The 17941-nt window shown below is 45.0% G+C and overlaps 1 protein-coding gene across 11 annotated transcripts; it reads right to left on the reverse strand.

The window, feature by feature from the left end:
- Positions 1-10768: 10768 nt before the first annotated feature.
- LOC100191667 (uncharacterized) lies at positions 10769-16011 on the reverse strand. Of its 11 annotated transcripts, none has more exons than XR_564905.3 (12): positions 15660-16011; positions 14830-14959; positions 14498-14670; positions 13800-14158; positions 13647-13710; positions 13203-13543; positions 12702-13118; positions 12413-12574; positions 12245-12333; positions 11667-11760; positions 11519-11574; positions 10769-11284 (listed from the first exon to the last, which is right to left on the reverse strand). XR_564905.3 is itself a non-coding variant. In XM_008678221.3 (10 exons), exons 2-10 carry the CDS (start codon positions 14940-14942, stop codon positions 11134-11136), a joined length of 1869 nt encoding a protein of 622 aa, XP_008676443.1. In that variant the 5' UTR covers positions 14943-14959; positions 15670-16007; the 3' UTR covers positions 10769-11133. The 11 variants fall into 11 exon arrangements, 6 of the variants coding, with proteins under 6 accessions (XP_008676443.1, XP_035822505.1, XP_035822506.1 ...); XR_004857510.1 differs by having other exon boundaries at positions 15670-16007; XR_004857508.1 differs by having other exon boundaries at positions 14830-15019; positions 15660-15971.
- Between the last annotated feature and the right edge of the window lie 1930 nt (positions 16012-17941).

Raw genomic sequence — 17941 nt, forward strand, 5'->3', positions numbered from 1 at the left:
TCGATTTGGTGGAGATGTCATACAGACGATCCGGCTTCCAATCAACAAGACTAGAACCCCGCAATCACAGCACCACTTCTCCTCTAGTTATCAACCGTGCGTTGCTCGATTGACCTCGCCACGAAGGCTAATCCTTGCCTGTGAATCGAAGACACAAGCAAGAACGAGAAAGAACACAATCTGAAAAATTGCGGATGGATGATTAAGCTCTGGAGTTGGGGTCTCACAAACCGATCTACGGCGAACTGTTCTTGATAGATCTAACTTAAGCAAAAACCCGCCTCTAACAAGAATGTGGCGGCTATTAATAAAGACTCTAGGGTTATGCAAAACCATGGACGCGCCCCTAATGGGCTCAACAAAGATACACGGCCCAAAAGGCCAAAAGACGGCGTCGTAGCACTGGAACAGATTCTGAACGTCAACTTGGGCCTCCATCTTGATCCCGACGTCCTAGCTGGTCCTCCCCTTCATTCCTAAGTACAATTAAATCATTAGGTAGCATACTACTCTCAAATGCACAACAATAATTACTTAGGAACGAGATCACCTGTAAATTCAATTGTCAAGCGCGTGTGCGAGTTATTGGGTAGTCAACTTGAGGAGTGTTGTTTGTATCCATGGGAGTGATGTCATCATCATCCTCCCCCTCTTGAAGTGGAGTCGCCCTCGACTCAAGCTCATCTTCTTCTCCCAAATATGGCTTTAAATCTGAAATATTAAAGGTGGGACTAATCCCAAACTCGGGGGGCAACTCAAGTTTATATGCATTGTCATTAATCTTCTCCAAAATTTTAAATGGTCCAGCAGCACGGGGCATTAATTTAGACTTTCTCAAATCTGGAAATCTATCCTTCCGTAAATGTAACCACACTAAATCACCCGGTTCAAGTTTTACTGCCTTTCTTCCTTGACTACCAGCAAGTTTATATTTCTCGATCATCTTTTCTATGTTCTCTTTAGTTGAAGCATGCAATTTCAAAATAAAATCAGCACGCTCCTTAGCATCACTATGTACACGCTCCATAGTAGGTAGAGGCAAAAGATCAATAGGCGCACGAGGGTTAAAGTCGTACACTACCTGAAAAGGACTTACCTTGGTGGTGGAGTGTTCCGCCCTATTATACGAGAACTCCACATGTGGCAGACACTCTTCCCACATCTTCAAATTGTGCTTCAATATCGCTCGCAACATTGTAGACAATGTGTGATTCACAACCTCTGTTTGTCCATCCATTTGGGGGTGGCAAGTAGTAGAAAACAGCAACTTTGTCCCCAATTTGTTCCATAGTGTATGCCAAAAGTGACTCAAAAACTTGGCATCACGATCTGAAACAATAGTAGAAGGCATACCATGCAAGCGTAGAATCTCTTTGAAAAAGAGGTTAGCAATATGAACGGCATCATCCGTTTTATGACAAGGTATAAAATGTGCCATCTTAGAAAAACATTGATACCACTTGATAGGAACGGGGGTGCCCGATTTTCCGTCAGGTGAAAGTAACTATCGATTTGGTGGAGATGTCATACAGACGATCCAGCTTCCAATCAACAAGACTAGAACCCCGCAATTGCAGCACCACTTCTCTGGTTATCAACCGTGCGCTGCTCGATTGACCTCGCCACGAAGGCTAATCCTTGCCTGCGAATCGAAGACACAAGCAAGAACGAGAAAGAACATAATCTGAAAAATTACGGATGGATGATTAAGCTCTCGAGTTGGGGTCTCACAAACCGATCTACGGCGAACTGTTCTTGACAGATCTAACTTAAGCAAAAACTCGCCTCTAACAAGAATGTGGCGGCTATTAATAAAGACTCTAGGGTTATGCAAAACCCTGGACGCGCCCCTAATGGGCTCAACGAAGATACACGGCCCAAAAGGCCAAAAGACGGCGTCGCAGCGCCAGAACAGATTCTGAACGTCAACTTAGGCCTCCATCTTGATCCCGACGTCCTAGCTGGTCCTCCCCTTCATTCCTAAGTACAATTAAATCATTAGGTAGCATACTACTCTCAAATGCACAACAATAATTACTTAGGAACAAGATCACCTGTAAATTCAATTGTCGAGCGTGTGCGCGAGTAATTGGGTAGTCAACTTGAGGAGTGTTGTTTGTATCCATGGGAGTGATGTCCTCATCATGGGGGCATGGCCGAGAAACGCGTTGTCGTGGGCACGTCCACGACGGAGAGTGTGGGTGGTTAAGGGGGCGGTTCCGATAGGCAGGGCAGACGGAACAGAGAGAGCGGCGAGCGAACGGGCAGTCAGCACTGACGCGTGGGGCCCGCGGGACAGAGAGAGGAGGGCGCGCGCGAGGGGAGTTGGCGCAGACAGCTCGGTCCCACCGGCCAGAGAGAGAGAGAGGGGATGCGTGGGCGTTGGCGCCGACAGGCGGGGCCTGGCTTTTAGGGAGGGGCGGACGCGCGCACGGGCGGGCGGTTAGCTGGGCCGGTTTGGGCTAGTTGGGCTGAAATGGTCTTTTCTTTTTCCACGGAATTTCTAATCCCTTTTCTTTTTTATTTTCTCTAGGGATTCAAATCAAATTCAAACACCAAACCAAATTCAAATAATTTCAAACATGTGCATCAAACAAAAGAATAATTTAGGCTCAACATGATGCAACAATTCAAGACTCACATAGTTTTGACAAAATAAATAATTAATCTGTCACTTAATTAACCTAATTCTACTCAAAAGGAAAGAGAGTCTAGAGAGAGAGACAAGAGGTAACACTTGAATTTGGTAGACATCTAGAGAAGAAATTGTATACCCCAAATTCAGGGTGTTACAGAACGGCATGGAGGTATAGCAGAAGGCTCTGAAGGGCGTGATGAACGCGGCTTTTTCTTCATCTTCCTTCGCTAAACTGATCTAATGATATCCAGAGTAACAGTCTAGGAAGGAGAGCATAGAGCATCTAGCAGTTGAATCGACCACTTGATCTATTGGGCAGTGTTTGTTGAGATCCTTTGGGCAGTGTTTGTTGAGATCGGTATAGTCGACGCACATGCGCCAATCAACTTTATTCTTTTTTAGTACAAGAACCGGGTTTACTAACCATTTAGGATGCAGTACTTCCCTAATAAAGCCTACCGATACCAGGCGAGCTAATTCAGCCTGTATAGTTCTCTTTTGTCGGGCATGAAACGACGCAGCTTGTGCCGCATCGGCTTTGCTTGAGGATACACCTTGAGTTGGTGCTCAACTGGCTCTCTCGGGACTCCTGGCATGTCCACATGTTGCCATGCGAACACGACTCGGTTATCTTGTAGAAACTAGACGAGCGCGCTTTTCCTATTTGTTGGTAAGGCGGGAGCTGATGACCGCAGTCTTGCACTCGTCCGAGAACCTGAGGTTGATCCTCTTTGTTTCTTCAATCGGTCGCATAGAGGTCGTGGTCGATGCTTCGTTCGAGGGAATCGTGAGGCCATCCTCTGCTGGCTTGTCGTCGCTCCCTGTCGGGAGTGCCACTGAGGGTCCAGTCGTGAGAGTCGTTCGGATGGCCACCCGGAAGCACTCAGCGGCTCCCTGAAAGTCGGCGCGGATGGTGATGATGCCCTGGGGACCCAGCATCTTGAGAATCATGTACGGGTAGTGCGGGACGGCCATGAATTTCACCAGTCTCAGTCTCCCGATGATGGCGTTGTATCCGCAATCGAACCGAGCTACCTCAAAGGGTACGAACTCGGTTCGGTAGTTGTCTAGAGCGCCGAAGGTGACGAACATGTAGAGGTGTCCTAGCGGATACTCTCCCTCAGTCGGCACGATGCCGAAGAAAGGGGTGTCTAACTGGGTGAGGTCGACGATTGAAACTCCCAAGGCATGAAGTGTTCGAGGAAAGGTGGCATTGATGTTGCTGCCACCATCTACCAGTACCTTCTTGACTCAGCTCACTCGAATCACTAGATCGACAAGTAGGGGGTACTTGCCAGGGTGATCAAAGTTGAGCCACCGGTCGGCCCGGTTGAAAGAGATGGTGTGCTCTGACCATCGATACGGGGCTGGGGCACTGTTGGTGGCCACCAGGACCTACAGATCGGTGAGCTTCTGTTGCCTCATGTTTCCCTGCGCCCCGTGTCCCCCGAAGATGGCATTGACTTCTTTGTCGATGCGCGGAAAAGCCCCTCCACCCTGCTGCTGAGGCTAGCTCGGCTCGTGGGGCTCTCCTCGTGGTGGGGGAGGTGGTAGCGGTTGGAACAGTCGGCCATGCCCGACGGAGTTCCTGAAGTCTCGGTAGTTTCGTAGAGTGTGGTGCATCTCCTTGTGGTACGGGCACTGGGAGTCGAGGATCTCATCCAGTGTCCATACCCCACCGCGGGGCGCACCATGGGTCCGAGTAGCCGGTGGCCTAGCGGTGTGCACTTCTTCCTAAGGCCTCTTGTCTCAGCGTTTGTCCGGTTGCTAGTTCATGTCCTTCCTGGGTGCTAGAAGTGTGGGCTTCGTGCTTCCGATGAGGTCTTGGGCTCGCTCGTCGGCGGTGATGTAGATGTTCACCTCCTAGAACAGTTATTCTGAGGTGACGGGTGCCTTTTGGAGGATGGCTCGGACGAAGGCTGAGTCATTGAATCCTCGATAGAAATCCTCGATCACAGCTGCCTCCGCGACTTCAGGAATGCGGTTCCTCATGGTTTGGAATCTCCTGTGAAACGAGCGGAGGGTCTCGTCGCTCTGGCGCTTGATGGATTTGAGATCCCACGGTTGTGTCGGTTTGTCAGAGAGGGATTGGAAATTCGTGACAAACCGACGGTTGAAGTCTTCCCAGTCGTCGATGCAGTGTCGCGGTATATGCCGGAGCCACTGCAGCGCGTCGTGCCCCAGGACAATGGGTAGGTACGCTGTCATGACATCCTCCATTACCCCAGCAGCCCGGGCGGCGGTCATGTAGACTGCCAACTAGCCTCTCGGGTCCTGCTTGGGCTCGTACTTGTCGATGTTGGAGACTTTGAAGTTTGGAGGCCACTGGATAGCTCAGAGTTGGGGGTAAGAGCGGAGACCCCGCACGTCCCCCTATCCTCTCGTCGGTGATCGTGTCGTCAGTCCCGGGGAAGCGAACGTGCGTCATGTCGCTTAGATCATCCCAGGGCTAGGCTGCTAGTGGAAGTTGTCTCTGACTCGGTTCTAGTCACACAGCTACACGCCGGTGCGCCATGGTCCCAATCATACTCCTCTCGTCGCCTTATCTCATCCTCGTGCAAGCGATCGCGCGAAGCATTGATGTTGCTTCGCGTGTCTCACCGGCTGTTGATGGCATGGCGCAGGTCGTTCAGCGGGTGAGCGAGGGACAGAAGGTGATTTGCCACCTAGGTGAGCGTTTGCCTATAGCCCTCCGTGTATGGGGTGCGCGGTAGACCATTAGCGATCTGTGCCAGGACCCCTCCGACCTCGCTCGTTGTATTCAGTGCCCGAGCGAAGTCATGGAATAGGTTCTGGGTGAGAAGCGGGTTTTCGTGAGCCGGGCGTCTTGCTCGGCTGGTTCCCGCTCGCGTTCCTGAGCATGGTGGCGATCATGGCAGTGAGAATTGTGACGCTCTCGGTGTGTTCTTTCGTCGGGGTTCTCCCCTGCCTCAGAAGCTTCATCCCGAGAGACAGGTTGGGCTAGATCACGCTCTCCAGCTTCATGGTGATGTCATATGTTACGACGCTTGTTCTGATGTTGTCGCGCATCGTGCTGGAGGGGATCCTCCCCTAGCATGGTGGGCTCGTCGTCTGAGATGGGTGCTATCTCCACTCTCCCTTGGATGAAGAGGACATCCGGGAAGAAGGGGGTTGGAGCAGTGGTGTGTCCTCTCCCGATCTCCCTTAAGAGCGGAGTGGTCAGGACGATCATTGATGGTGCTCCCGGAGTCTTGTATGGAGCATTCATCTCCCTTCATCGAGTGATCCGTGTCCACACCTTAGTGCGCGAGGTTGACAACGGGGCTCGTCGTGCCGGAGAAGTCCTGGTCGATCGAGCTACAGTCATCAGGGTGATTCCGCTGGTGTAGTTCGCGATTTCCCTGTGGCCGCCTTTAGCGATCATAGGGAAGATTTCTTCCTAGGTGGAGCCGTTATGCGGTGCAGAGTTTCCTCTTGGTCTGCAATGCATCAGGCGGTTCGAAAGTAGAAGACTGCTCCTGGACTGAAGGTGATCATGCTCTTGAAGGTGACTGCCATGGAGTCAGCATTTATCAACGTCGCACCCCCTACCTGGCACGCCAGCTATCGGTGTTCGTTACTCGACTGCGCACCACGGGGTTCCCCACGTGATGCTTTTGGGCAGGACGGCGGCGTTGATCGTGACTCGATGGTTCATATGGTGACACAACAGAAACTCGCGCAGAATTATATAGGTTCGGGCCGCGAGAGCTGCATAATACCCTACTTCCTATGGTGATTCTTGGATCGGGGAGAGATTACAAGTTGGGAACTATGAGTGTTGTGGGTCAAGGTGAGATGAAAATGGTAAGGGTGTCTCCTGGCCTTATATACACGACCAAGGATAGTTATTCCCGCACAAGTGATAAACGTAACCCATTCGTCTATCTCCCTGTTTGTAGCGAACCATCTTCCTACATCTCTGGAATCCTCTTCACTCATCTTCCTACAATCACACCTACAACATGCAGATATTCAATGTGTATTGATGGAATTTGCAAAGTTGTTCATAGATCCAAATCAGCTACCTCCATCCAGAGTATATGATCACTATATCCCTCTATTGCCAGGAGTTGTACCTATGAACTCTAGACCCTATAGATATTCTCCTTTCCATAAAGATGAGATAGAGAGGCAGGTGAATGTTTTACTAGAAGTTGGTTTGATTACTCCTAGTGTGAGTCCCTTTGCCTCTCTAGTTCTTTTGGTTAAGAAGAAAGATGGATCTTGGAGATTTTGTGTCGGCTACATGAAACTCAATGACATGACTGTTAAAAATATATTTCATATGCCACTTGTTGAGGAGATCCTAGATGAGTTATGAGGCACACAATTCTTTACTAGTCTTGATCTTACAGTTGGATATCATCATATTCGAATGGGTGAGACAGATGAGTTCAAGATAGCATTTAAAACTCATCAAGGTCATTCCAATTTAGGATTATGCCTTTTGGTCTCACTAATGCACCTGCAACTTTTCAATGTGCTATGAACTCAGTTTTCACCCTTCCTTCGGAAATTTGTCTTGGTATTCATTGATGATATATTGATCTATAGTGCATCATGGGCTGACCATTTACAACATTTGAGGCTGGTGTTTGAAAAGTTGAAGGAACACAAGTTTTTTTAAGAAGTCAAAGTGTGCTTTTGGGAAGGTGGAGTTGTATCTGAGGCATATTATTTCTCGGAAGGGAGTATTCACAGATCCTTCTAAGACTGAGGCTATGAAGAGGTCGCCTACACCTACCAATGTGACTGAGTTGAGAGGTTTTTGGGATTGACTGGGTATTACAGAATATTTGTGCAGCATTATGGCATCATTTCTAAACCTCTCGCCAACCTTCTCAAACATAATGTGTTTCACTGTAGTCAAGGTGTTCAGGCAGCCTTCCAGCAGTTGAAATAGGCTATGTGTGAAACACCGGTGCTAGCATTGCCTAATTTTGAAGAAGTATTTGTGGTAGAAACTACTGCCCGGTGCTAGCATTGCCTAATTTTGAAGTATTTGTGGTAGAATCTAATGCCTGCATGGATGGAATTGTGGCAGTTTTAATGCAAAGAAACAGACCCATTGCATTTCTTAGCAAAGCTCTAAGTGAGAAAATTAGATGTTGTCCATTCATGACAAGGAATTTTTGGCTTTTTTAATGGCAGTAGAAAGGTAGCGCCAATACCTACAGATACATAAATTTGTGATTAGAATAGATCACAAGGCATTGAGTTCTCTGAATGAGCAAGTATTGCAGACAAATTGCAAAAGAAGGCCATGGCTAGATTAATGGGACTACAATACAAAATTGTCTATAAACAAGGCAAAGAGAATATTGTTGATGATGCTTATAAACAAGGCAAAGAGAATATTGTTGATGATGCTTTATCAAGAGTTGGTCATTTTATGGTCCTACGGACTTTGACAGAAGTGAAGCCTTTGTGGGTACAAGAGGTGCTTAACTCTTATGTGACTGATGATGAAGCTCAGATATTATTAGCCGAATTAGTCATTCATAGTCCCAATGAACAAGGGTTCTCAGTGCAGAAAGGTGTGATTAGAAAAGGGAATCAGATTTGGGTTGCTCAGAACTCAGCTCTCAGAACAGAGATTATTGATGCACTACATGACAGTATAATGGGAGGCCATTCTGGCAGCTTGGCAACGTATCACAGGGTGAAGAGGTTGTTTTGGTGGAAAGGGTTGAAATCAGGTGTCAAACTGTTTGTGCAGCAGTGTGCAGTATGTCAACATGCTAAATTTGAAAGAGTTCTCTCACTAGGATTGATGCAGCCCTTACCTATTCCCCAGGGTGCATGGTAAGACTTAACTATGACTTCATTGAAGGCCTTCCTAAGTCAGAAGGGTGTGATACTATTTTGGTGGTTGTTGATAGATATTCTAAGTATGCACAGTTTTTTGCTTTGAAACACCCTTTCTCAGCAACAACTGTGGAACAGGTGTTCTTGGATAATGTGGTGAAACTTCATGGAACTCCTAAGTCATTGGTCTCAGATAGAGATAAAAAATTTACTAGCCATTTTTGGAGGTCCTTATTTCAATCTTTGAACACAAAGTTGGCTCTGACCACTGCTTATCATCCTCAGTCTGATGGCAAATCAGAAAGAGTTAATCAATGCTTGGAAATGTACTTAAGGTGTGTCATTCATGATTGTCCTGCTAAGTAGAAAAGGTGGCTTCCATTAGCAGAGTTCTGGTATAATTCATCATATCACACTGCTCTTGGATGTTCTCCTTTCAAGGTGTTATATAGGTATGATCTAGTGTTTATTGCAGCACCAGTGTTGTCTGAGGAAAAGGATCAATTAGTCCATGGTTTGTTGGTTGAAAGGCAGCAGTGTTTAGAGATATTGAAGTCTCGATTAGCAGCAGCACAGAATCGAATGAAAATCCAAGCTGACAAGAGAAGGTCTGATCGGGTGTTTCAAGGGGAATTAGTTCTTCTCAAATTGCAACCTTATGTGCAAAGTTCAGTGCTTAATCGCCCTTGTCCTAAACTGGCTTATAAGTACTTCAGGCCTTTCAAAGTGTTGAAGAAGGTTGGTTCGGTGGCATATCATTTGGAGCTGCCAGAAAATTCTTTAGTACGTCTAGGGTTTCATGTTTCACAGTTAAAAACTTTCACACCAAATGTTGTTCCCGTGTTTTCGGACCTGTCCCGATTGGTGGATTTATCTCAAGTGGAGGTCAATCATTTGTACATTGTGGATCGACGTATGGTGAGAAAAGGAAGTCATGATGTGATTCAAATTCGTGTGGTGTGGTCTCATTTACCAGAAGATGCAGCTACATGGGAAGACTATGAAGTGACGAAGAAGTGCTTCCCAGATGCACTTGATTGGGAGGGGGTGATGTAAGGAATGTGACTACTTGACTATGATGTAATCAAATGTAATCAGAGTTGTAATCTGTTGGGTGATGGGCCTATTATGGCCATATTCCTGGTGGGCTATATTAGCCTAGTTTTGTACTATAAATACTGGACAAATACTTGAGAACGACAATGAGAAAATAATAGCAAAAGTTACCTACCAGTTCCTCTTACCTGTTGATGTGTGTCTGGAAGCTTGCTTCCTTTCTTGCGATGATTGCACGCCACCGTCTGAGGTTGTTACAAACAACCTACCCCGTACACCAAACACCCCGTCGAACGGCAGCACCCGATTGAAAGAAGCAAGCTTCGTACCTTTTCTAGTCGGCCGACATCCTCGCAACTACGGCTCTGTGCCCGACGATAGTGTGAACTCCGTTGAGAGCTTGGGCCGACGACGCTCCAAGCGAGTGACGCGACCAACACTCTGGCCAGGTCTTCAAGCAAGTTACGTCGATGCCGACGCCGACAAGATGCCACAGTGGAGCTCCGCCTCACAACGACACCGAAGATTCCACGCAGACGCTGGAAGGACCGACTGGTGAGGATACGGGAGCGACGAACGATGTGCAAGATACGCTTCAAACCGTCTATAGCAGTTCATCCAAAGTTTACCCAAAAATATTGTTTTGCACTATAGACTACACTGTTCGTAAGATAGAGTTTAAATATGGGTAATCTGCTGGAGATAGCCTCACTGCTAGAAAACATGGTCACGTATTCGCATCCACTGGCAAGCCCCACTGTGGAAACATGTTGCCTTTCCACATCCGGTGGAGTTTAGTCAGCAAGGGTATTTCAGCCTCTGTCACTTAGGGTGTGTTTGATTAGAAGTCAATTAGAATGGAGCGGTTCCATTCTAGTTTTTGAAAATGGAGCCATTATATTCTCTGTTTGGCAAGTAGAATAGAGTCAATATTTTTTTTTGTTGAAGAGTAGAATAGAACAAAAACGCTTCGTTCTTTGTTTGGTTGAGAGCTATATGAGTGTAGAGAAGAGAAAGGAAAGCGCTCGAGAGCACTCGCATCCGACCATTTTACTTATAATAAATTTCTATATGAAGACTCCAGGTGCCACTCCGCTCCTCTTTTGTTGAAAACCAAAGATCCAAAAAAAACTAAAATAGAACTGCTACATTCTCCTCCACTCCTCAATCAAACGCACCCTTAAAGCACAGATATTAGAACGGAATATCACTCAATCAAAAAAATCACTGGTGCAGTATGTCTCGATGCAAGACTAGCGAAAATGGTGCTAAAAAATTCAAGGCAGTAGTATTAAGTCAAAAATCCCCAACATTGGCCCGCGGCCCACCCTTGCAGATCGAAGCATCTCCACACCGGCCTTGTCACGTTTACATCATCCATGCAAAAAATTTGGCCACTGTTCTAAAAACGGTAAAGCCTAGCATAGTTCAATTACGGAGGGGGGGGAGGGGTTCATTTGTGAACACACATGAAAGCTAAGTTAAAATTTAAAAAAAAAAAGAGAGAGAAGAAAAGTAGGTTCTGATACAGGTTTCACTAGCTAATGAGGTGTCAGTAAACCAGCCATGAGTATGGCGAGTCACTGCAACGACCTAACCGAGCAAAAGCCTACATAGCTCAGAGTACCTCAGTTATCCCTCCACTTGTTGACATACTTGAGGAATGCCATGGACGGATTGTCCTTTGGCTGGGCCCGGACACGTGTGGAACGGCGCAGCACACCCTCTTCAAGTAACGTCTTGTTTGCGATGTCTTTTGATCGTTTCTCTAGGGCATTACTACAACATGGAACAAGAGAAGAATTAGTCAGCAGTTGGCACTTAATGAAACCTTTTGAAATACTAACGCTGAATCACATAGGCTTTGGCCATGTCAAGGATGAATATTGCAGTTGTGAAATGAGTACAGTAAGGTTAGCATCAAGCCCTGTATGGAAGACAGTATAGACTGCAGAATCAGCAGTTGTGAACATTACGACCAGAAAACAAAACCGAACAAATAAGAGAGCTAACAGGGTGTTTGGTTGAGGAATGAGTTAGTCCATTGCCTACTGATTCCTCGTTTTTTCCTGAAATGGAATAGGTTGATGCACCATCATTTATCACTCCATTCCTCACAAGCTAATAATTGGTAATGATATGAGAAATGGAATCATTCCACCTAATTTGAAGAATGGACATATGATGCACCATCTCATCTAGGATGGTTTGATTCCACAAACCAAACACCTTGTAAGCCTCCAAGTACAAGTACACTGATTACCAAGACATCACAGGTCACGAAAGCAGAAAGCCTTCTCAAATGAATCACCAGCGTTATTAAAACTATGTTTAAACGTCAAAACTCTAATTACAGGTTGAAACCGCGTTTTGGCGTTCTATACTGTAAAACGCGGTTTCATGTGTTTTAGACCATTAGCTACTTTTGGGCCCAGTATGCTAGTTACTTATGGGTCCAATCCAGCTCATTGGTGAAGTTTTGGTAAGCCACTAACCTCTCTATTTTGGTATTTAACTTCATGTTATTGTCTGAAATTATGATATATTGGTGTTTTTTCTATGTTGTTTAAAACTACGTTTAAACGAACTTCGTTTAAACGTTTCAAAGTCAACTTCACCCAATCGTTTTAATAACCTTGTGAACCACAATATGGTCTAAAACAAGTATATGATCAACAGAAGTCAAAACCAAGGTCCAATACAGGCACCAAAAACTAAGGTTAGCGAACATTAACATACCTTATCTTACTATAGAACTTCTCTAGTTGCCGTTTCAAAGCTCTCTCCCTTATACCTTTGACATTCAATGAGTCCATGAGCGCATCAAGCTGTCATTTCCACACACAAAAAATATTTCAGCAGCCACAGATGGTGAAAATACAGATTTACAACCAGATCATCAGTCACCTCTTCCTTAGTGCTGTAGTAACCCCATTCTCTGGAATCTGCAGTTTCAACAAAAAGTCTTCCTTCACGCTTGAAAAACCAGTACCTACTGTACTGTCTGTCTTTACCAAGAGGGCTGGAACGGATGGATAATTTCTCGATCTCCGTCTCAAGGTGCTGTACCTTCAAAACATTCAAAATCCAATAAAAAAGGCTCAATACCAGACATTGCCAAATACAACCGAACATGACTAGAATACATATTTTGGTGTTATCTGCAAATGCAAATACACTTGAGTCAAGTGCTCACCATGTGTCGTTTCACTTCTGTCCTACCCCGAGAAATATTACTCTTGTCATTTTCTTCTTTTCTCCTAACCAGCTCATCTACACCTTCATGGCCACCTTGCACAGCATCTGTCTGATTCTCCTCATTTTTCATGGCAATTTCAGTGTTCAGATTTTGCTCTTTTTTGTCCTTTCTGGTGTTCTCTCTTTTTGTTGCATTAAGGACTTGTTTCTGGTCCACACGATCACTTAGTATCTCCCTTATGGCAGAGGTTTCAATAGCTTCTTCCACTAGTTCCCGAAGGATCTTAAGCTTTATATTAGTGTCAATAAGACCATAATATCCCCTTCTTACTGTTGCAATGTTAGTGGATAGTTCTTCATTTTTTGTCATTTCCAAGAAGTCACATAGATACTCAGCCCATGTTACTGAACTTACCTGCAATGAATGCACAGAAAAAAAGGATGTGATGTGCAGTCAATAAAGAAGGGCAATCGATCTTAATAGTACTAAAGGGAGAACCTTTAACTTCTGTTTCTTGTTCTGCGGAACAGTGAAATAGTCACCTTCATCCTTCATAAGCAAGTGAAACAAAGCTGCATGTATTTCCACAAGAAGAACATTGCTTTCTTTGTGGCAAATTGCATTCTCCAGATCTGTTAGCGGAAATGGGGACAGATTCAGAGCCCTCCCAAAAGACGAGCAGAAGTCCCATACCATAAGGAGATCTCCCACAGAACATCTTGGTACTCTAAAATCTGTAGCCAGAAGAGGTCTCTTAAATAAAGACGGATCATCTGCATTGGGCCTTACTAGCAGATCATCTATTGGATACTTAATCAGCACATAAGCATGTTCTTCATCTGGAAATCATACGAGGATCAATGATTAGAAGCTTGTAACAAACTAACAATGAAGAAAACCATCGCTAGTTCACTACAGGCGGTTAAGGTTCAGTTGAATCACCTGTCTTGAGCTTTTTCCTTCCATCTTCAACAGTTTCATTCTCTTGTCTTTTTCTCCCTTTCTTCTGCAAATATTCATTATAATAGAGAAAGAAATATAGTTTACTGCTGCAGGTTTGTAACATACATGAGAAACAAAATGTGGGATACTCACCATTACACTATCAGGGGGCTCGATGGTTATGCCAAATTTTTTGGCAAGATTCTCATGGATAACCCATGGATTACTTTGTGACGTAGCATCTCTAATAAAAAACTTCAGCGTATTCCTGCTAACAGGTGCCCTCCGGTAAAACAGATCTGCAGCTTTGATTACTGATGTGTTGGTTATAGCCTTACCCTTCCGAATCCAACCAACTTCACACATCTTTGTGCCACCAGAATCTAAAATCTTCAAAATCTTGCAAGGTGCCACATTACCATCCTTATTAGCATGTAATTCTATTCCCTCAAATACTTCTTCCAGCAGACTAGCATATATCTTATCAACAAGTTCATATAAACCAAGAGGGCCTGAAATAAAAGTAAACATGAATACAATAGAATTCAGATTGCTGTCATAACATAGATGTTTTGTAATTGGCAAGCAGTGCATTGTGCTTCGGAATAACAGTGTAGCTCCAGTACAGTTTACTATTGCATGACACTAACTGAATCTTAGATCTACTTGCAATACTTCACATGTAATTTCCAGCTTCCAAACATGTAATTTGAAGTTACATATGATAATTAAATGAAATTAATGATTTTTGACAAATGTTACTGCTGAAACAAGAACATGTGAAATGTAAGTGTACCATCCAGAACCACAACATATGAGGTACCGGATTTTTTTAAAAAAAAAACACTTACTGTATTGAGTCATCCGAAGAACTTGAGCCATTAGCTCAGTTGGCAAATTTTGAGCCTTCTCCATCGCTTTGTGCTCAGATACCAAAGCTTCTTCAAAAGTTAAATTAGATTTTCCAGATATATTACATGTCCAAACTCTTTGACGATAAAGGTTTAGCCTCTTCAGGTATTCTCTGATTTGTTGTTAAGGATACAAGCTTCAAAACATGCATTGCTAAACTACTTCCCTGCAAATGCAAAAGGCACAAAAAACTTGCACAACCATTGGCCAAAAATGTTCCAGCACAGATAACAGCAAATTTGACTGCAACAGCAGCATACAGAAAGGATACTCATAATCTCGGAATATCTCCTTCGTGAATCGAATTTGGAACACCTTCTCCTTTGAATCCAAGTCCTTAGGGGGCTCCAGCAAGGAGAAAGGTTTCTTATCAAAGAGAGGCATTTGGCGTAGGATCCTGCCTGCACTTGAAAATAAAGCACAACTTTCATTTCTCCCGTAAAGCTCTTGCATGGAATAATCTACAACAGTGCAAATAAGTTGATTTGTAATGCAATCTGCCAACAGCTCCAGGCACAAATGAGTAATAAGGAACAATTACAAGAGTGTACATAGTGATAGTACGAGCACCTTGTTCTTGGACCAATGAGAAAGGCAATCTAATGTAAAATCTGGCTAGAAATGATTCCATCAGAAAATGGAAAACACACCACATCAGAGCAGCATCTTGAAACTTGCTCTTTTGTTACCCACATCAAGCGCAGTGCATCAATGCAACACTATCACGAGTCACACTAAGCCGCCCAGCACTTGTGCAAAATGAACAAGCGCAAGGTGAACGAGTCCAAAAGCAACCCTGGACCCTAACCTCACAAAATGGGCAAAGCAGCTCGAAATCTAACAACCCAGAAACCCCAACAATCCCGAACTCTCTCATTTCCCACACCACTGGATCCCAGCAGCGGCGTATTACGCCGCAGCATCCGTGCCACCCATAATCCAATGCCCGGTTCCTATCTGGGCCAGGTAGCCCACGCCACATCCGCGGAGGCACCGACCGCGCCATCCCCCACGTGCAGCGATGCCCCTTGCCGCAGTACGACCCACCCGCAACAAACAGAACGAAGAAATAAGAAACGCGCTAGGGTTCGCGGATCTCACCGACAAATACCTCGATTCGACACGGGATGCAACCTCCGCGAGGCCGCCGGGAACCGACCGTCGACGCCGCCCGCGGGGCGGTTGAGCGTCCCCGCCGAAGTGCCTTCGCCACCGCCTGGTAGAGCCGGCGAGGGACTCGGCGACGACGGAGAGGCAGGCAGGCGAGCTGTCGGGCGGACGCGAGAGCGTTTGGGGAATGGTTTGGCGCCTTCGTTTTCGAGGTTGGGGTTGTGAAGGGAGAAGTGGTGGCGGACACTGAAAAGGTGCGGTCTGAAAAGAAATAGAGACAACGAGGCGAAAATTTTCAGGCGGCGGGCGAGGAGAGAGGGAGAGTGAAATTTCACTCCAACATGTGTTAGATTGGGGTTGCGTTCATTATTTTATAAAAAAGAAAGAAAAGTAAAGGGGTGCACTAAAAATAATAGGTAGTGGTAAAAAATGGCTAAAGACATTTAATTTTTAAACATCCTAGCTAATAGTTCAGTTATTAGCTATTTTTAGTAAATTAGCTACTAGTTAGCTAACTATTTGTTAGCTAGCTAATTCTACTAGTATATTTTTAGTTAACTAACTCTTAGTTCTATTGCATTCAAACACTCACTAAGTATAAGTGTATATATACTTTAAAAGTAGTAAAATGTATTATAGTTAGCGCAAAACAGACGTGTGGTCATCCGGACGGCCGAAACAAGTAGAGCTGAGATGTGGCTGCTATGATCGTCTATCTTGAACGCGGCTCTAAGTGTTAGCGGTGGTCAGGTTCTAAACATACCACATATATTGACCTATCAATCAGGGAGAGTGTACAATGATCGATGAATCGTTCTATAGATACACAACAATAAATAAAACATCAAATTATGATCTGATCATATGTATTGACGCATGTTGTTCGCAATGATCGACTTCCTCGAGCCGATTATTCTCTTTTTGAGTCGGGTAAAATAGGTGAATAAATGTGCATTGAAAACGACCAAAAAGTAAATAACCATGCCTAAAATGTGATTTAGACAATGATTGGTCCTAGATCGATGCATGTCATGCACACAACCAAAGGCAAAGAAGCAGGGCAGAGAGACATCAGAATTACCCACACCATATGCTGAAATCAGGGCTAGATAAACGGTGAACCGTTCATAGGGATATCCTAGATCTATAACATGTATCATACCAACAACCTAGGAACATTTATAACCACAAGTTGATGCCCATACACGCAAACACAAATCAGGTTCTCCAAGGAAGTCCATCTAGCACATGTTGCAGTCGTATGTCGTGGAATGCAACAACCAATCTAACGATACATGTATGTAGATGAAGCCTAAGTGAAATAGTAGATTGATTCTACACATGATCACTGCAGATCTTGTGAACAACAATGCTTAGTATAAGATCTACCAAAATAAGGTGGAGCACCACATGACCCTGATGCGATCTACTAGAGATCACATCATGACGACATGACCCTTAACTTGACAAACCATTTGAGAGGAGTGACGATGTGCCAAAGGTGATGAGGTCACTTCTATACATACAATGTATGGACCGATAACACGATCGCGTGCATGACAGCTAAATATCCAGGTACATTCTACCCTAGCCAATTGTGTTTTAGAGCTTACGCTTGGGGTCATTGATGTTTTGATGATTAGGAACCTTGGAGAGGACCAACAAGGACTTGGAAAATGCCAAGGGGTTGAGAAGGAGCAGCAAGGGCGTCCACAACAGGAAGGACATCAAGTCCGACTCGACTGCGAGTCCATCTCAAGTCCATGACCAACCTGTACTAAAATGGACGCCCAGGACGCATCCAGACTCGATTGTGGCAGAAAAGATATCGATGGAAATATAACAAGATTATCTAACCACCCCAAGTGGTCCCACCTTAAAATTCATCCGGAGTCAACGGGATTCGTCGAAACAATTCTGTTTTGGTACTGCGACATCGTCTGTTGGGTCGTTGGTCCGTGTATTGCGTCGAAGCCCATTAGGGGCGAGACCAGGGTCACACACGCCATAATACTCTATATATTCCGCAGTCGTCATCACATTAGGGTGGGTTTTGCTTAGATTATTTTGTCATCAAACAGTTTTGTCGTCATCGGCTTGTCAGACCCCATCTCGTAATCAACATGGTTTGGTTGTGTTCTTCCTGTTCTTGCTGGTGTTCTTGATTGCGCTTACAGGGATAAGCCTTCGTCGCGAGGTCACTCGTGTGTCACGGGTGATAACCAACGGAGTTGTGGTGTAGTGATTGTGAGGAGTCATTCGTTCGGAGCTTT

This window comes from Zea mays, chromosome 4 (genome assembly GCF_902167145.1).
Source record: "Zea mays cultivar B73 chromosome 4, Zm-B73-REFERENCE-NAM-5.0, whole genome shotgun sequence".
In the NCBI taxonomy this organism is placed as follows: Eukaryota; Viridiplantae; Streptophyta; class Magnoliopsida; order Poales; family Poaceae; genus Zea; species Zea mays.

Bases quoted from the DNA above. Each gene is read 5' to 3' on its own strand.
- LOC100191667 (XM_035966612.1), bottom strand. From the start codon at position 15,011: ATGCAAGAGCTTTACGGGAGAAATGAAAGTTGTGCTTTATTTTCAAGT. The intron at 13,119-13,202 runs GTTCTCCCTTTA...CATTCATTGCAG, and splicing joins ACAAGAAACAGAAGTTAAAG to GTAAGTTCAGTAACATGGGC. The intron at 12,334-12,412 runs GTGACTGATGAT...TGGAAATGACAG, and splicing joins ACTACAGCACTAAGGAAGAG to CTTGATGCGCTCATGGACTC.